Source organism: Acartia tonsa, chromosome 9, assembly GCF_053477335.1.
Source record: "Acartia tonsa isolate MP-2025a chromosome 9, ASM5347733v1, whole genome shotgun sequence".
NCBI lineage: Eukaryota > Metazoa > Arthropoda > Copepoda > Calanoida > Acartiidae > Acartia > Acartia tonsa.
In genome coordinates this window covers 30,704,202-30,724,211 of record NC_137268.1, presented here as the reverse complement: position 1 = coordinate 30,724,211, position 20,010 = coordinate 30,704,202, and the positions used below count along the sequence as shown (strand labels likewise).

General features: G+C 35.0%; 1 protein-coding gene across 5 annotated transcripts in view; it reads left to right on the top strand.

Annotated features, from left to right (window-relative positions):
• LOC145328756 (uncharacterized) overlaps positions 1 to 20,010 on the top strand; it is a 54,133-nt gene that overhangs the window by 28,463 nt on the left and 5,660 nt on the right. For 2 of the 5 annotated variants that reach the window (XR_013882585.1, XM_080172574.1), the window contains exons 12-40: positions 1,059 to 1,191; positions 1,731 to 1,804; positions 1,951 to 2,247; positions 2,630 to 2,879; positions 3,513 to 3,577; positions 4,434 to 4,586; positions 5,026 to 5,102; positions 5,599 to 5,704; positions 6,042 to 6,203; positions 6,598 to 6,706; positions 7,018 to 7,102; positions 7,485 to 7,572; positions 7,772 to 8,028; positions 8,338 to 8,479; positions 8,772 to 9,007; positions 9,169 to 9,337; positions 9,721 to 9,836; positions 10,225 to 10,289; positions 10,656 to 10,740; positions 11,154 to 11,232; positions 11,515 to 11,582; positions 12,765 to 12,873; positions 14,800 to 14,910; positions 17,092 to 17,184; positions 17,728 to 17,849; positions 18,247 to 18,379; positions 18,779 to 18,876; positions 19,211 to 19,324; positions 19,925 to 19,993. Coding sequence is in view for 3 of the 5 variants with exons in the window: in XM_080172574.1 (XP_080028700.1) it covers positions 1,059 to 1,191; positions 1,731 to 1,804; positions 1,951 to 2,247; positions 2,630 to 2,879; positions 3,513 to 3,577; positions 4,434 to 4,586; positions 5,026 to 5,102; positions 5,599 to 5,704; positions 6,042 to 6,203; positions 6,598 to 6,706; positions 7,018 to 7,102; positions 7,485 to 7,572; positions 7,772 to 8,028; positions 8,338 to 8,479; positions 8,772 to 9,007; positions 9,169 to 9,337; positions 9,721 to 9,836; positions 10,225 to 10,289; positions 10,656 to 10,740; positions 11,154 to 11,232; positions 11,515 to 11,582; positions 12,765 to 12,873; positions 14,800 to 14,910; positions 17,092 to 17,184; positions 17,728 to 17,849; positions 18,247 to 18,379; positions 18,779 to 18,876; positions 19,211 to 19,324; positions 19,925 to 19,993 (3,665 nt within the window). In the remaining 2 variants the exon portion in view is untranslated. The remainder of the gene's footprint in view (positions 1 to 1,058; positions 1,192 to 1,730; positions 1,805 to 1,950; positions 2,248 to 2,629; positions 2,880 to 3,512; positions 3,578 to 4,433; positions 4,587 to 5,025; positions 5,103 to 5,598; positions 5,705 to 6,041; positions 6,204 to 6,597; positions 6,707 to 7,017; positions 7,103 to 7,484; positions 7,573 to 7,771; positions 8,029 to 8,337; positions 8,480 to 8,771; positions 9,008 to 9,168; positions 9,338 to 9,720; positions 9,837 to 10,224; positions 10,290 to 10,655; positions 10,741 to 11,153; positions 11,233 to 11,514; positions 11,583 to 12,764; positions 12,874 to 14,799; positions 14,911 to 17,091; positions 17,185 to 17,727; positions 17,850 to 18,246; positions 18,380 to 18,778; positions 18,877 to 19,210; positions 19,325 to 19,924; positions 19,994 to 20,010) is intronic. The other 3 variants (XR_013882586.1, XM_080172575.1, XM_080172576.1) reach the window with 2 other exon arrangements.

The window sequence follows — 20,010 nt, the reverse complement described above, 5'->3', positions numbered from 1 at the left end:
TATCCCTAGACATGTCACAAGCTAAACCTACTCATTCTTCTCTTAACCGTTCCCAGCTGAGCAGCGGCCGTTACCCAGCTGCCATATGGATGAGCTGCCACTAATTTTGGTAGCATTTTTGAGCTCAGCACCCATAAAAACCTACCCCTAGGTAATAGACATGTCACAAGCCTACCCCTAAACATGTCACAAGCCCTATCTACTCATTCTACTCTTGGCCGCTTAAAGGTGAGCTGCGGCTGTTACCCAGCTGCTATGTGGATGGGCAGCTTCTATTTTTGGTAGTAGTATTAAGCTTAGCACCCATAAAAACCTACCCCTAGGCACGTCACAAGCCCTATCTACTCAATTGAATTTACTCTTGGTTGTTCCCAGCTGAGCTGCAGCTCTTACCCAGCTGCCATATGGATGGGCCACCACTAATTTTGGTAGCATTTTTGAGCTCAGCACCCATAAAAACCTACCCCTAGACACGTCACAAGCCCTATCTACTGATTCTACTCTTGGCCGCTCCCAGCTGAGCTGCAGCTGTTACCCAGCTGCCATATGGATGGGCCGCCACTATTTTTGGTAACATTTTTGAGCTCAGCAACCATAAAAACCTACCCCTAGACATGTCACATGCCCTATCTACTCTTCATACTCTTGGCGGCTCCCAGCCGTTTTCAGCCGATTCTAGCCGTTTAGCAGCTGGTACTAGAAATTTAAAAAATGGTTATTGTTATCATTTAACAAGAATTAAACCAAAAATATGTTTTTAAAAGTTGATTCCTACGTAATTAATGATGAATTTGCCCTGAAAATAGGCAAAAAACGGCTAAACGGCTGAGCCGCCAGCTGCCAGCCGTTACTTTTCCAACTTTTTGTTCGATTTAGGGAAAATAGACCTACCAAGGATTACTCATGCAAAATTTCAGATCAAAATTCGAATTCTAAGTGCCATTTATACATTGATTACGAGATGGTTGCATTAAAACCCCCCCCCCCCTTTTGTTGGCCTTAACCGTCTTTTCAGAAATTTACGATAGGTAGAAAATTTAGTTTTCTTTTTTGTTTAGGTTGAGTTACTAAGTCCTGGTGTACAAACACCCCGAGGGTTGGGAATATTCTGCTGTCTACATCTTTGTATTTCTATTGCTCTGGACTTTACTGTGGGTATGGTCACCAAGCTTCAATATCTGCTTCTGTTAGGTAAATATTTGTATTATTTAGATAAATTGATTTATTTATAACAGTTGTGTCCCTTTATAAAGAAATGAAATATAAGTTTTAATATTGTTTTGTTAGCGTATTTTTAGACTAGCGGTTGTGCTCCTATAGTCCTCTATGGGCACTTTGATTAGAGTGGGGAGGTTTTAATTAAACCTTAAGAAGCTTCACTGTAAATGAGATCCATATTTGTCCAGTAGTTAGTGAGATCTTTTTTAGACAGACAGACATCATGTTACTTTTACAACAGGATTAATCTTTGTCTATTATGATTCAATTTATATTATTATGGAAATGTTTTTCCAATTGGCAAGGAAAAATCATAGTGATAAAACTTCACAATTATAACTAGAAAGGAGGCTACACTTTATAAACATTACAATCATAAAACCTCGACTTTGTATAAGTATATGATAAATTCACTGAGTAAAAAATTCTTTGATACTTCTTAGTTATTTATTGAAATATATTATATTATTATCTCTTAAATAATAACACATTTCATACAACGCTCTTTTTAGGTCAAGGAATCTTCATTGTATGGAGCTTGCTCTTATCTGCTGGTTATTTTTACATCTATTCTACAATGAAAAAGGTACCTAAATAGTTTCTTCAATTTTAAATTTGTATATAAATTCTTAGATTAACTCCTATATACACTATCCACTGCGCCTCTAGCATCTAGGGGCTTTGAATTAAATTTAATGGGGTAAGAATGTGGGTTACCTATTTGTATTTAAGGTTGTGTGTCCCCAGAACGCCGAGTTACACCGTTCCATGTACCCCAAACTAATGTACGAACAACATGCCGGTGGGGGAAACGGAGGTCCGGGCTCCGACACCTACTCAATGCGTCTTCCCGCCACGGGCAGCTATCGCCCGCCAATTTCGCCGTTGGCACGCGCCGTCAATTTGACGTTGGGCGTAGCGGTACTGGGAAGCTTGATGGGTGGAGTTCAGTTATATGGAATGATTGGCATGCATGGGTTGCTGAGGTCGAATCCCCGTGAAATTCCAGATCCGTGGTATGGTTATCAGGTATGCTTTAATATTTTAGTTTTCATATGATTCAATAATGAATTAGCAATCATGATGTTCTTATGAGGGAAAATGATTTAATTTCTTTGTTAATAGGTATGTAGTTATTAAGAGTAAAAAAATAGAGGGGGAAGGGGTTAAATAGCCGTATGTCTCCACCCTGTGGAATCTGTGCCGACTTTCAATTTGGTTTTTGAATATCAGCGAATAGCATCATATTTAATAACACAGCCAAGTCGTTACAAAAGAGCAGAAAGCAATTTGCTAGCAGACTAATAAGTTCCCCAAGACAGGGTCCTTTTAGTTGTCTGGTTTATACATCTACAATTATTACATTTCTTGTGCAGTGTACCGATTCTTAATTGTTATAAAACTTATTTAGGTATCCTTGAGAGTGCTGGAGCTATGTATCTGTTACCTACTAGCTGTTGTGGCTACCACCCCCCTGAGAACCGACATGGACGCCCTTGTTGGGGGCCCCTGCTCCTCCTGCTCCCCCCTGCTGTGTTGCCAGGGGGAGGGCGGGGAGTGTGGCAAGTGCGGGGGGGAGCCACAACCCGCCCATCTGGATGAGGAGATTTATACTGAGATTGTGGTGAATAATCATACCAGCAGATTTAATGGGGTGGAAGGTAAAATTCATTACCTACACTTATTCTCATATGTACAAAGTTTATCCAGGTAGAGAGGGGAAATAACTTTGTAGAATAAATTATACCCAAAGTTAATTGACACGTTCTCTTATTTGAGAACTTTGAGGAACTTTTTAAAAATCTTTATTAGGTAATTTGTTTAGACTAGCAATGTCCAAACTTTTCCACCAATAATTTTATTCTACAGAAGGGGAAGTTCATTGTAAATTGTATTATCCCGTAAGATAAAGTATAGTTAAATCAAGGACAATAAATTCCATAAAAAGCGCAGCAATAACAATTTAACGTTAATAAATGAGAACAAAACTGAAAACACCTATCCATTGTAATGTAATAATTTGTAACCATAATTTTTTTTGACTATCTTTTCCCCTTATTTACATTTAAAATTAATCGTGGCGAATGTCAACTATGGCTTATGTATTTAGCTGAAATTTATTTTACTGCATTTAAATTGTATAAAGGTGTTTCTTTCAAGGCACACTTGCTTTTCACGTCTTAGCATTTTTCGGCGTGGTTTTTATTTTTCAAGTTTTATTTCTTAGAATATCTCATAAAAGACCTGTCAAATTGTAACTCTTTAAAATTACTAAATTAAATGTTTTATTGTAGGATACAGTTTAGCCAATATGGACCAGTACAACCCAGCTCTTGCCAACCTTGTTGATCAATCACAGGTATTCATGTTACAATCTTCAAGGAGCACTTGAGGTGGGAGTGGAACCCTCCCCACAAAAGTTATAAACCTTTCCATGACCTATGAGATGCTACCCTGTAAAGGAGAACCATATCGGTTCAGCGGTTATCGAGATCCTTCGGCAAAAACATACAGATAGATATCCTAATTATTATAAGCATTCTTAATAATTAAATTGTCCTGTTTTATAGCTCATTAATTACATATTAGGAAAGTTGTTGATATCAAAATTATTATTTTATTTGCTTCAAAAATCGTCTTAGGCAAATGTCTAAAATTAGAATTTCCGCAATAATTCTATTTCAGAGTGCATCTACTATATAGATAGGATATGCATTATCCGTACATCATTTTATGGACGCGTGTACTAACATTTAATACTCTTAGGTATAGCAAAGACACTCTTAACAAATTAATAATGTATGAATTAAACTTTTAAAATCATACCTAGCCAAACATTTCGTTCAGATCTCATCGCTATAACTTGAAAATTTGTCATTTAATAAAATTTACTAAGCAAGTCAGAAGTATTTCTGTATAAGCTTTTACTATTCTATTTATATCGAATCTATAAGACCTCGACTCTGCTTGTTAATACATCTTACCTATTTGTTCTTTTTTTCATAAAGGGTAATTTTTTTCGCGTATTTTACGTAAAGTTGAGTGTAACATTTTAGTCAAATACTTCAATTAAGTCAAACTGTTCCTAATCATAACCATTTCATATATTTACATTTGGTCTTAATTAAAACAGTTTGACTTAATAAGCGCACTTGACCTAAAGGTTACACCCAATTTACGGAAAATGCGCGAAAAATGACCCCTTTAATTATTAGAACCCGCATTGTACCGCCACACTTGCCCTGACCAGTACCACACAGCAACAGCATCAACAGCTACAGCAACAACAAGCAGCTCAGATGCAACAACAGCAGCTGGCAGCTGGACAACAACAGCTCAATAATACTCTTGCCAGAAGAAGGCAACAGGTCATTAACTTTATTCATTCGATTTTAAAACAGTTTTTTTTATGATTCAAAGTATTTTTCAATGTATAATGTATATTGAGAGAATGGATCTAGAATATACGTGGATATTATGACTAGAGAGAAATTGTCGTCTATTTAGCTAACATGGAACTTATTTATAGGTCAGTGCGTTTAGTAGGAGGGGATGTGATAGGGGTAAAGGGGGTGGAAGGGGGAATCGTTATTTTAGCCCGCTGCGAGTTTCACTTTGTTAATGAACATGAAAGTCTGGTGTAAGATCCAAGTAATAATAAATGTTTGATAGGGGGAATCTAATGTACATTTCAAAAATTTTATGGGGTGAAATGAGGGGTTTCAAATGAGGAGGTAGGGGGAACACCCATTTACTCCACACCTTGGACGACTATGGACAACTAATATATATTTTATATTTTTCTAGGGACAAGCACCACGCACATCTGGTATAAGTGGGGATAGTAATGCTACCATGGACACAGCGTTGTACAGTAATCTAAGGTAAGATATTTATACTTTTGTTTGTTGATTGACACCAGAAAGAGACGGGACAATGGTTTTTTTTTATTACACCAGTCTCCAAAGTTTTATAAGAACGTTTCTTATTTGTTGGCTCAACAACTTTGGGGACTCAAGTTAATTTTGAATGGTTAGTTCATTACGTTGAGTGTCAAAACGTTTCAACCACTAATGATAATCTACAAAAGGGTTAGTTTTGTGTATCATCATTGGGGATGGTTTTCTATTGCATATTGATTAAAAAACCTAAGCAGGAAGGTTTGTTTACTCATCATCTTAATTGATGATTCTAATTCCATCCATTTTCAACGTATCCACAACCTATCAATACACAAAGGGGCTTAGGGAGAATTCAAATTATATTTCTTAGTAATACCCTAAAATGGCTCGAACTATCACCATTTTTTCACACCATTATATAACAGGAATTTAGGTACATAAATTAAGTCAAATGATCACCTATTTGATTACTCTTTAGATCCCGACCCAGTTCAATGTTGTTTAATGATTCTGGATTTGTTCGTTTCCGTTTGGGGAATGATCCTTCAGTGAATCAACAGGATGTTCTGAGACAGTCGTGTCAGGTGATGATTTCATTTTAGGTTAGAGGTTAGGTTTAGCATGTCCTAAAGGGTTAACCCACCTCGTAAGGCTAGTTTTCCAAATATATAGGATCTTGAAAAATTGAAAGTTTTAAAAAAGATTGAAATAAGGATAGCATCTATGTTAATTAATTAATTAATTAATTTGTTTGTTCTGGGGATAATAACATTCTATTCAGAGTTAATTATTACTTAATCGGTTCAGTGGTTATTGAGATCTTAAGCTTCAGACAAAAAAATCCTACTACTTTATATAATAGGATAAAACAGTTGATATGCTTTTAAATTTACATTGATTTAATAACTTTCACTTTTACAGGATCTTGTCAACGGTGATACAGAAGAAAACGGCGGAGAGGGCGGTAACACGGTCGGCAGTAAAACCGGCAGCAATAACGGCAATAGAGAAAGTATACGCGGTTCACGCAGCTTTGACGATGGTGTTATTTCTGAGATAAAAAGAAATTTCCCGGACCCTAAGGTGAGGGGTTATTAAGGTAGTGGCAGACTATTATAATTCGTGAAGTTTTAGTTTTGCTGTGCAAAATCTAAAAAGATTTTAATTGCTGTTTGATAGGAAAATGGCAGGATAAACAAAGTTATTTCTTCTTCTTTATGATTAAGAATAGGTCCCTAGAGTTCTTTAGGATTACTTGAGTGAGACAAAGGGAGAGGGGGGGTTGTACTCGATCCTTCACTTTCAATTTCAGTTTTAAAAAGGGAGAGGTAGGTTTCTGGTAAAATCCGTAAAGGTTAGGTGTTAGTTAAAAACAGTAGTAGAACGATAAAAATTTATGTTAACTTTTTTTTTTAAATTGTCTACCTATAGTTCTTTTCAATAAGAAATACACATATTTAGTGAATTTTATCGTTAGGGCTTGGAGAGGCCCCAGTCTAACCTTTCCTACTCTCACGGGAGGGATGCAGGAGAAGAGAGACAGATCAAGTCAGAACTTTGCAGTCCTGACGTAGAAGGTCTTCCAGGTAAAAGAATAGAATGAACAGGGGTTAAATAATAACTGTATGTTCACGGGGGAGGGACTCTGTGGCTGCGTTCAGTTGGGTCTTTAAATATTAGCCAATAGTGTTGGAAATATTAACACATCCAAGTACAAAGCAATCAGTGAATTTGATAGCAGACGAAAAGAGTCCCCACAACTGGAGCATGGTAGTTGTCTGGTTTATACAATATACATTTATTTTCTAGGTACCTAATCATTTTGAATTTCATGGTTATCTACCATAAATATTCCCCTACTTTTAAAATAGTGCACATTTTACAAGAATCTTTTTAGGTTTACCACAGCGACCAGCATCAAAGTTAAGAATGATGCAAAATATGAACAGTATGAATGGCCCTGGGTCTCCCACATTTAACAGGTATGATTTTATATTGGGTCTTTGAAATCAGCTATTAGCGTCTGAAATATAGACTAAAGCTGAGTCCCTACAAAAAGAAAAGAAAGCAATTTTCCAGCAGGCGAAAAGAGTCTCTGCGACTTGGGCCAGTTAGTTTTGTGGATGGTATCTATACTTTTACATTTATTGGTCCTACAAATAAAATATGAACATGTTAGGGTGTATAAAGTTAGTACGAATGAATAATGAAACGACAAAGTAGGACGTGCAGATATACAAAATATGTCCTTTCCATTGTATCTCATTCCCAAGCATAAGAACGATGTCAAAACAATTTAGAAGCTAGTCCATAACTGCACTAGAACCAGTTTTTTCTTTGTTTTTGATTATCATTTTTTTTAAGGCTGGAGTCAGATACAGACAATAATGACCAGTACGAGGCTCCAGCTGGCCTAATTCTTCCAGAAGCTACCAAATCTTTGGCTGCTCAGGTAATACATAGATAGATAGATAGGTAGATAGACAGACAGACAGACAGACAATTACAGTGCAAATGATGTACAAATTGAAATTTTGATTTTCTTATTCCTGTACATAAAAACACGTAAACACTTTTGATTTCATTGACCTATCCCTTATTTTGACAGATGTTGTAAAAATCACTAGGTACCTAATTAAATTTATATTTAGGTCCGGTCTGTTGTTGGCTACTCAGAGAGTGACCTCTCCAGCCTTGATCCAGTTTACGCTGCCGGCAAGAGCATATACGGCGGCGGAATTTACGGAGTGAATGGTGGAGCCGGTGGTATATACGGCAGCCGGGCGCCTTCACGTTGCAGCAGTATTTCAGCAACACAGAGCTTTGATATGAGAGTGTACGGGCGGATAGGACCGAGTGGGGCTGCAACGCTGGGACGCCCGCAGGCTAAACCTAAACTTGACAATAAGTAAGTTTTACACCATTTGAAAATTATGGATCATGGAAAGAAAAAAGAAGTAGCGGGTTCCGTCGTATTTTCACAATAGCGTTTATCTTATTTCTAGCCCCTGCAGGCCAATCATTAATATTTACATAACATAGCCTAAAATAATTATCAAAAGCTACTGTGAAAATACGACGAAACCCGCTTCTTCGTTTTCTTTATTTTGGTTGTTTTATTTAAAAAGATTTTACTCTTTTTGAAACTTGAAGGCTGATTTTGCATTTCCTGAAATTCAAAATTGAATTTTTTTTTATAAATTTACACTTATTTTAGATTCTATTACTATGGTTCCACACGAGGGCAGAAGAAATCTAGTCAGAAAGAAGCCCTAACCCCGCGACCCTTGCTTCCATCACAGAGAGCCCTGCAGGGGGGTGATAACCCTAACCTTAGACCTTCCCCTGTACCTCCTAAGGTAGAAATATTTTTGACCATTATCTTTATTTAATAGGATAATTCCATGCAATGGTTTGGACTTGAAATTTATACTCTTGTGATATATGTATCTTTTAATCATACAATATTTTCCTTTTATTGTTAAGCTATAATTATCATATTCTACAAAAATATTTAAAGGTTTATTTTATGGACCTTAACTCTTTAAAAGCACTTCATGCAACCATCCCTTTTGAAAACATATGATAAATCAATCTATCACTATCACGTGACCTATTTAAAACAACCTTTCTACCTGTGATTTGTTTCAGACACCCGGTTGCCAACCTGAAAATCCCACCCCATCACAAATGTTATACGACCAGATAATGAACAGCCAGGGTCGGCCGCCGCCAATGGGCTCCGCAGCCCTGCAGCGGTCTCGCAGTCTGGGTCGTGACAGCACGCCCACACATATTGGGGGCGGACATCTGCCCCCCAGGGCACCCCCTGGATCTAGGACGCCCACGTCTGTTGCTAGAAAAGTTCTTGAATCGGTGACAAAAAGGTTAGAATTTTTACTTAAAGCTGCAACGAAACCATGCCTGTTTTAGTTTCATCCCTTTTTTCCATATAGCCTAAAACAGCTCAGAAAATTTCAATCTAAGAAAGCAATATTCTTACATAGCCTATGTTATGTACTTAATTCTATAATTGATTTTATTCTAGGAAAAATAAAGATAAAAACCGGGGCGGGCGGCCACCCATAGACCCTCGGAAGGGAATGCTAGGCCCTGGGCCTGGACAACTTGTACAAACAGCTGATGGGCGACTGGTGGCACTTGGACCTGGCAATACTTTCTATGAAGTCGGCATACCAGCCAACAGTCATCTACAGGTACGCAGGGATAAGAAAAATACTGATAAATTGATGTACATCGCCAATGATGATAAACATAATTGCCCCTTCTGTAGATTGAAATTGGTAGTTGAAAATTTTAAACACTCAACTTTAGTGAATTTTGATTGGTTGACTCATTAAGTTGAGTGTCCCCAAAGTTGTTAAGCCAACGAATAAGAAAACGTTTTTGTAAAACTTTGGGGACTAGTGTAATAAACAGCCCATTGAAGAATGTCCCCTCTTATTTTTCTGACGGGTACGCCATTTAATTTGAACAGTTTTCATAATTTTAAAACTTGATAGATTGATAATGCTGCGGTTCTTAAAGATTAAATCAATTACAACTGAAGGAAAACTTTACTGATAAATTATTTTTGTAGGCCCAACAAGCGGTGGCGGCAGCTGCCATGATGGACCCTAGGCTAGCGCATTTTGTTGATCCGCGGACAGCTGCTTTGGTAGCCGCAGCTCAGGGACAACAAATGATGGATCCGAGGTAAGTTTATTTCTGCTGTAATGTCGAGCAAGTGATGAAAATCATGGAAATGCCTCTACCAATAAAAAGATGGAACTCATTTCAATTAATATCTGCAATTAATGAAATTAGTATAAATATTGATATAAATATGGGAAGGCATTGCCCAATAAACAGGTGGAACTTATTTAAATGTACTGTTAGTACTTTTAGACATGAGTCTTGCTATTAAAGTTTTCGGTACCCTTTTGGAATGTGTCCTGTCCATGCACCAATATGCGCGTAAACGCTGGATTATACAAAACATTATATTCAAATCAAAACAACCACTACCATAGCTCAGCCATGTCTGTTCAAACATGTCTTTTAATGTTAACTAAATAAATTTAAAACTTGATACCTAATTTAGGTTGGCACGACAGATCTCGCAGGATAGAGAAGCTATGCTGTATGGAGCTGGCGGCATGGATTTAGGTAAATATAATTTTTTATTTTTTTTATATCAACATACCTAGGTATAAAAAAAGTTTACAATTATTTTTAAATTAATTTTCAAAATTCAATAGGTACCTACCTCTTTAATTATATTTTGAATGAAACATAAAGGTCCTATTTTCTAGGTTTGATAACTTGAACAAAACAGCTTATAGCGCCTAAAAATGACTTCATACAATACAAATGACCAATGATAGGCCAGTATACATTTTAGTTGACTTTTGGTAGAATATATATTATATAATGGCCAATTATTGGTTATTTGCTTTGTATGACGTCACTTTTTTAAAGGCACTGTAAGCTTCTTCTCTTGTACCCTTCAGAAATTTTTTTTTTTTTATTAAGATGGAAGATTAGCGTACAATGCCCGGCTGCAAGGTTTAGTTAGCACGCCACCTACAGCTAGACCTGGCCCACAAATGCAATCCAGGTTGGTTGTGTTTTAATTGTGTATCTACTTGCTTCAAATCCACCCAGGGAACATTGGGCTGTTTATCACATTAGTTTTATATTCTCGTTTTCTTATTCGTTCGCTCAACAACTTTGGAGACTTTTATTGAATTTTGATTGGTTGGTTCATTAAGTTGAGTGTGCAAACGTTTAAACCAGAAATTGTAATCTATAGAAGGGATAATTTGTGTGTCATCATTGGGGATGTACATCATTTTATTGGCCATTGTCTTATCCCTTGAGATTCCTTGTATCCACCAATTAAGTGTAAAGTACTTCATTTTCAGTGGACTTAAAATGAAGTTTTAAATACCCAGGGTAATAATTTGCACCTGTACATGAGCCAAAACATTCCCTATACTCCTTGAAGCATCTAAAAAATGAATAATTCAGGTATGGAGCTTATCAGGACCAAGGTGTAGTTTACCAGGATCAATACCAACAACAAGGTTATAATGATACATCACCCCAGGTATGATTCTAATTCTAAATATGCAAAACTTAAAAAGTCATCTCTTTACATAACTTAAACATCTATGAAAAAGGGATAGTAAAATGGAAAATAATATTGTGTTCTCACACTTTTTCTGTATTGAATTCTATTGGTAATATTATAGTGGATAAACAGGGTTGTAGGTTAATTTCCTCCTTTGTCTTTCGTAATTAATTAAAAGGCTATATTGACTCATTTAGGTCTGTTCCTAAAGATTTTTCTTCCTTGTTAATGTTTAATAATTGAATTATATTATCCTAGGAGCTTGACCGAATAACCGGTACCCAACAGGCGGCTCGTCTCGCCGGCAACCTTTCCAGTCCGCCTTGGTAAGTAGACATCTTCTATATTTAATAGCGCGGATAATCTGCAAATAGTTTCTAAATTATATACCTATCTTTCAATGTTCCATCCCAAACACATGTTTTTTGGGGAAATATTTCGCATAACTTTGCGAGCTTAGCTTTTGGCTAAATAACAGCTGCGCTATAATTTACTGTGTCTCTTTTCTGCCTGTCCAACCATAATTTTTTTACTTCGCTACTTATGACTGTTGCCATTCTTGTTAAAGGGATAGTTCTACGAAGTGTATTTAAAGAGTTAAGGTACTTAGAGTAGTGAACTTTTATATGTCTTAGTAGAATATATTAGGCATTGGATAGATATGATTATATGTTAAAGAATTTTTAACATTGACCAGACTAAACTTTTTTTATTTGACAATATCTAAAAAAGTTAAAGTGATTTGCCACATAAATTACATGAGAATGGTCTATTTTTTTCCAAATATGTATAGCCAAAACACCAATATCAGAGAATCTTTTTCCACATATTTCACAAGAGTTATAAAAAAATTGAACAGAGTTTCCCCTTGGGACAAGTTACTTAAAAAACATAAAAAAATAACGTCCGGTTCATTATAGAACAGGTTTTCTATAGATTCTTTTTAAAAAATGAAGAAAACCGTCCGGTTTACTTACAATATACACATTATCTCACGCGGAAATACCAACTAACCATACAACATATATATATATAAAAAGACCATTCTCATGTAATTTATGTTGCAAATCACTAACTTTTTTAGATATTGTCAAATAAAAAAGTTCGGTCAGGTCAATGTTAAAATTCTTTATCACAATCATATCTATCCAATGCCTAATATATTCTACTAAGAAATATAAAAAGATCACTACTCTAAGTACTATATTAAATATTTTATTGGTTTTAAAAAAAGTTTTTGCCATATACCTATAACATGCAATGAAGTTGAAAATAAAAATTAAAAACTCATTTTTTAAGGAAAATCCCTGGTCAAATCTTTTAATTTTAATCAATAACTTTATATTATGCACTACTACGTTATTTAAAATAGAAAAAACTTACAGTTCACTATTTTTTTTTTAAATGCACTTCGTGAAACTATCCCTTTAAGAATATTCAGACTTGTTGATAAAAAAAATGTCGTCGTTATCTCTCCTCTTCATATGATTATTTTATGCTTACTTTAGGCGGGGAGCGCGGCCACAACAGGACGGCGGAGGTGGTAACAAGCTGACGCCGGCGGATGACGACGATTCTGACGTTCAGTCCTCCACAGATACCAACCAACAGTTAATGGTAAGTGAACTAGAGTAGCTGCGCTGATAAAGTTATATTGTTTTGTGCTTTAATTAAGCTTAGTTTTATGGATTTATTTATAATTTTTAATTGGCCGATTTTACTTAGGTATTAAAATAAATCCATAAAACTAAGCTATGTGATTAGTAACGTCAAGTGATTTATTTTGTTAATGATATCTTTTAAACCAAAATCAGTTTTTGAGGATTTCTTGTTTTTTTTAGTTATCAAATTGTGTTAAAGAACCTTAGTTACAGGGATTGGTATTTTAGAATCATAACTGTTTGACAAATGCTTAATTTGGGTGTTTTAAGGGGATCTTACCAGAGGGAGAGAGGGGACAATGAGCTGTTAATTACACTAGTCCCCAAAGTTTTATGATAACGTTTTCTTATTCGTTTGCTCAACAACTTTGGAGACTTTAGTGAATTTTGATTGGTTGACACATTAAGTTGAGTGTTCAAACGTTTCAACCACAAATTATAATGTACAACAGGGGTTATTTTGTATATCATCATTGCGAATGTACATCAATTTATCGGCCATTGTCTTATCCCTTTAGATCCCTGGAATCTTACAGTCGAACTTTTTTTAATGCCAATTTTTGTAACTATATTCCATAAAAGAAAAGTCTGGTGATCCTAAAACATTTTGCAATGCAAGTATTTTTTTCTAGCTTCTTGGGTAATCTATCCTACAATAGAAATCCTTCTCTATCTTTTGTATACTAGATCTTTATATAAATAAAATTGTTTTGTGAAAATAATCCTTACCAAACAGAATTCTACCACAATAAATGGAATAAAATTCCTTATAAGACGAAGATACTTTGAATCTTGAAAATCATTATTGAACTAAGTATCTTTTGTAACCATTCCCCCCCGGCCCCTGTCTCATACTTCATAAATCCTAACCTCACCTAATTACTCATCCGTAAATTTAACTAATCCTAAACAGAGGGGAAGAGGGGTGTCCTAGTTCTCCACCCTGCCAAAATTACAATTGTGATTAAATAACACTTAAAATGGAATATGATAAAAGAGATCTTTTTTTTGCGTGTTTTCCTTAAAGTTAGATGTAAACTTTTAGTCAAAAGCTTTTATTTAGTCAAACTGTTCTTAATTATGACCAAATATGAAATGGAAAATGCGCGAAAAAAATACCCCCCTTTTGATTTCAAAATTTTGATGAATACAAATACTTTTTTTAGCATTCTTTAATAGGTTATATTTCTATCTCTTTGTTATTTGATCACAAGTTTAAATTGAACAAATCTAGGGATAAAAAGGCCTCCTCCCCACTCTTTGAGTAAGATTGATTTAAAAATCTTTCCTTGTGCTGTGAATAATTCTTTAAACTATGCATCAAATGGCTCAACTACTTCAGCACGCATGAACTGTGTGTATTTGTACACCAAAAAGTATTCTATTAAATAATATTTAAATATTTCTTAACCAAATTGAAGTGAATGAAGACTCTTTAACAACCATTGGTACTAAGGGAATAGTAGCTTTCACAATATTGCTTAAAGTTGTGAGTAAGATTCCAGTCAAATGCGCTTATTAAGTCTTAACTGTTTTTAATCATTCGTTTCGTCAACACGCAATATTGTGAAGGCTACTATTACCTTTTTTTAAATCATAATTATTTTTCCAAGATGATTTTTATTAGGGTTTAGGGAGAAAAGTTTGGATTGTTTATACCATATTGTCTTGTCATCACTTTGAGATTGAATATACTATTACCACACAAAGTATATTAAAATCAGGGACCTAACAGGTTTTTAGCCAACATTACACAAATAAATTATTTCAGCAATTTCAAATTGAATCAATTTGCTGAATCACAAACCCTTGATTTAAATGAATACTTTTTGGTGTACACACTTTGCGCACAATGCCATCACGTATTGTTTTCTCTGTGCAGGGTTTGGACAGCGACCTCGACTCCGAGGTGTCCAGCCTCCTCAGCTACGGCAGGGAGGTCAAGAATCTACATCTCATCTCACCACTAGAGTATGCCGCCATGTTGAAACAGGTTTGTTGCCATTTTTGTGGATGGATTGCAAAATTATTGACTTGCCCTGCTGATTGTATCAGGGGATCCTGAGCAGAATATACAGTACACCCTTGTTTTGTATTGAAGTAGGGTTAATGATTTTTTTCATACGACATAAAAACTACTAGATAGGTATTGAACAGGTAATAACAAATTATTAAACAAGAATGGTTTAAACTTCTACAAACCACCAAATACCAAAGGTATGTAAATTTCTTTCATTTGGGATATTAACCCATTAGTGCCGAACCGGACATTAAAACCCGGTTCCGAAAAATGAAAAAAAAACCGGTTTCCGGCTCCATAATTGCATCATTCTCAGTATGAATCCCTCCTCTACTACCCTGGCTTTCATTTCCCCCTGGAGCAGGCAGTTTAGCTTACTTCCGTTTTATGGTATAGCTCAACAAAATTTGAAAATCATGAAATTCAAAATACCCCTTCTAACTTTTTTGTTTTTATAGTAAAGTCGCTGATTTTTTTCGTGAAATCTAATGTTTATTGACAAGTACATCTATATGTGAATTCGTTTTATTCAAATTATTATTTTTTATATGATTTTTTTATCGTTTTTTTACGCCCTATTATGACCCGGTTCGGCTTGGCCATACATACCCGAAAATTTTAAAACCCGGCTCGGTTTCGGTTTTTATTACCCGGTTTTAACTTTTCAACCAATAAAAATAACAATTAACGTCATTAGTAAGGGTTTGAGCCACCCTAATAACCCTAGTAATCTCTATAGGTGTCACCCAATAGTTTTATGATCGTTTTCTGATATGTAACACCCAAATTTTATATGTTCTTTTTTTGTAGTGTGTGTCTTTTAAAACTTCGAGCAACGGGTTTTTTTACCCGAAAACGGCGGCACCTATAGCCGAAACACTAAATTTGAAATAAATCGCTTCGTATTATACTTGTAGCTCTTTAGATTACATGAGGTTGTGTAGTTTTCAATTACGGATCGTATCAAAGTTCTAAAAAGTGTTCATCTCACTTTTGGCGTTCAAAAATTACATTTTTTGATTTTTGGTCAAAATAACCGGGTTTATACAGGTCAACCGGGTTTTAAAACTGGGGGAAAGCACCAAAAACGGGTGTTAATGCCTGGTTGGTATTTATGGCCAAGCCGAACCGGGTTTTTTTGCAACTTTCCTGTGCACGCCACTAGAGCAAAACAAAAAAATACGAATTCCGTTTTGACCATTATAAAGCTTCCCTGAAACTTACAGCTCGATCGGCCCATAAAAGTGGCGCTCGGCACTAATGGGTTAACATTACTTACAAAAACAACTCATTTGATTTGTTAATAATGATACTTCACATTTTACCTAAAGTTTCTTGTTATTTATTTTCCAGTATGGCTTCGAAACCGATAAATATCATCCGTAGGATAAGAACCTGCTCTCAGCCATACTGAAAAATTATGTATAGCACTATTATAATATTTGTTTTGTGATGTATTGCGCTAACCTCTTTTTTTCTCTATCATCATTTTTCTTTAGTTTAGAATTTAGTTTTGTACATCAAAACTAGTTTTATTATTTTTATGGCCGTTTTTGTAATGTTACTTTGTGTCACAATAATAATGTAAGAAAAAAATCTTAGTTTATATAAATGCCTTGTTCGGTGATTTATTTTATTTTCAGATTAAAGTGGCCAAGATTTTTCGTATAGGCTGTTTTATATCTTTAAAAAAGTTGATAATTCAAATTAGTCAGATCATGCAAAAAATAAAAATAAGGTTGTCTACTTTAAAAGTGATGGATTTCAAGTTTTTTTTTAATAAAGATTGAAATAAATTTTGATTTGAATGACTTTTAGTTAGATTGCTAAATTTATATTACTTTTTAAGGGAAAGTCAGTCAGCCAGTCCGTAATATTATAGGAGAAATATGCATTTTTCGGCTGCTATTGAAGATAGACAGCTAAAATTTTCATTGAAGATTCCTATGATAAATGACAAATGTGCATCTAGTCTATATATATTTTGTCTATCTGTCGTTCATACTCAAAAATACATGACCCATAATATTAAAGGTTTCGTGATTTTCTCTTTCTTTTCTTTGTTATGACAACCGTTTGTACATTCCATGATTTTTGTGCTTAGCTATGTATGGATGTTTTCATCCTTGTTTATTGATTGATTGTATATTTCAGCAATACAGTGAGCCAGTGTCATCAGGAGGTTTACTTGGTAAGGACATCACCCCCGACTCTGGCGTGGTCACGGAGTCAAGAAATCATTCCAAGGTCAGTTTGGAGAAGGGATCTTAAGGGATAAGACAATGAAAAATAAATTACTAAGTCTCTAGATTAAAATCATTTGTTGAAAAGCTCTGACACTGCCACTTTGGACCAACCTATCAAGTATCCAAAGTTAAAAGGTCCAGCAAATTAGAGAAATTTAAAAAACTTTGGGTATCAATGTAATTTACAGTCCAATGTCCCTAACCTCCCTAATATTGCCTGAACACGTTGTTGATATACTTATATATTTACTATACTTTAAACAGCATGTAAATATTATGTTAGCCACGACCACTTTTTATAAAAGCCATATGAAGCTGACTAAACCCTTGAAATAGTATATATGGATAGAATGACATGTTTGTACATCTGAACTAGAAAGAACATTTATCTTTTTTCATTTTAAATGAACATGTTAGCTATTTTATTACAATAATCAAAAAAAAGTATATATTCTATTAAAAAGCTGTAACCGCTGCTGCAAGTGTATTAAGAATTTAGGTAAATACATATTTATGGTCCAAATAATGGTTATTTGATATTTAGGAAAGAGAAAACCACGAGGCTCGTATGCGACGAGAGAACTACGCATCCAATAATAACCATCACAATAGAACAAGTAGAAACTGCGCTGAACAGCTTGAACAGCTAGGAGAACAACTTAGCAGGTTGGGTTTTAAGAAATTTTTATTATTGCCTAAAATTTAATTTACTGTATAGGGTGTTCTTAGTAGTTAATTCTGTCAGCACTTAACGCTATGGGAAGAGTCAATTTTCATGGTTGCTAATAAAGATAGACTGCTGATTATTTTTAGTGAAGGTACCCCTTACCAAAGAGCATTCAGAGTACGATTCGTCCTTTATACAAAAGACAACTAAATTACATTTAAGGATAATGGTCACGTGATTTTCCATTTTTTATTATCTTTTTATTTTGACAAATGAGCATCTGCTTCTTAACTTACTTTGTCCATGATTTATTGTGCTTCGTTTCTGGATGTAATCATTTTTTTTACTAAAACCCTTTTTTAGAAAAAAAACTTACCCTCCTTTTTCAATGTTCAGAAGTAGCTGTGGTGATCAGCTATCACAGCTGGGTGAGCAGCTAGACCAACTAGGTGAACAGCTGGGGCAGCTGCAAAGAAAGCAAGAACAAGAACAGCTGACTCAGCTGCAGAGAAAACAGGAGGAACAACAGGCAGGATTAAAGGAACAAGTAATTAAATTACAGCCAGGGAGGGTGGGGACATTGGGCTGTTTATACTACTCTAGTCCTTAAAGTTTTACAAAAACATTTCCTTTTTAATTGGTTGGATCATTAAGTTGAGTGTTCAAACGTTTCAACCAGTAATTGTAATTTATAGAAGGGGTTATTTTCTTTATTCTCATCGTGGATGTAAATCGGTCATATTCTTATCCTTCTAGATCTCTGGCAATAAATAGCCCCCCCCCCCCCCCCCCTAACATATTTAAATATTTAATATTATTAAATTCTGCTTTTGGGACATTGAAACTCCATGGAAACTTATATTTTAATTTTTGATGGGGAATGCCGCAAATTTAGTATTTTTACTTATTTCTTTAATCTTGAAACTAGGGCAAACAGCAGGCCCAAGCGCAAGCAGCTAAAAAGAAGCAATCAAAGCCGTCACAGGATGGCAGCTGCACCTCAAGTGATGAGAGCAGTTGCGAAGGGTAAGTTTTCATTATTAAACTTTCTTAGTTTTGCAAAGGTTTACATATATGGTTCAAGGACAAACGCAGGAGTGACAAACGTAAGAGTATTTAAAATATTTTGTTAAATTTTACAGGTTAGGTTAGGATATGAAGATACAAAAAAAAGACACCCACAGGGGTTAGGCATTTATTAAATCTATAAGATGGTTTAAAATAGGTTTAGTTAAATGTCCAATCAAATGTTTGTCAGTCCTGTGATTTTATATCACCTACCTAAAGAAAACATTATTTTGCATATAATATTTTTATCAGTCAAGAATAAGATTCTTGATTTTAATTATTTTTTTTTCAGTGAGCTAGCCCAAGGGAAGTCTGGTCGTAAGAACCAATACAAACCTATCCCACAAACAGATCCGAGCTCCAATCATAAAAACACAAGCAATGGCAATGATACTAAAGATAAAAGGTAGGTTTTATAACCATTTGTTATGTACCTATTAACTTAATTATTTAGATAATATTTAGGGAGGGATGTGATAATGGACGGTATCTTACATTCTCTTATTCGTTGGGACTATTATTAAATCAAGTAAAGAATGGGTCGAATGATTTGTCATACATGAAGGAGTTTATTGTCCATTGTCTTCTCTCAAGATAATTTTCATCATGATTAATCAATCATTCAAATGTCAATTTTAAGAGATATTAATTTCTCTTGTATGCAAACTTATTCTCTTATTTACTAAATCAAATAATTTCACAAAAGTTTTGGTATGTCTAGTTTAATACAAACTAGCGCCGGGAGAGAACCCTGGCATTTAGGGGCTCTGTATTCAAAGTGTTAAGTAGGGGGCTGAATTACAGCCGTAAGGGCTTAAACCATCCCAAGACTCAATTTTTAAAAAGATATCCCAAACCTTTGTCAAGCTCCCCAAAAATGGATAACTCAATCAGTTCAGTAGTTATTGAAATTTTAAGCTTCAAACTAAAAACATTACCACTCAATATAATAGGATGTAAAAATACATTTACATTTTTAAATTTTAAAACTAAATTATTTGTGCAGACCCCCATTTTTGTTCCAATGGGAGGGGAGTAAACTGGTGCCCACAGACCCACGTACTCTGGGGAAAAGGCAAGAGTATACGCCCC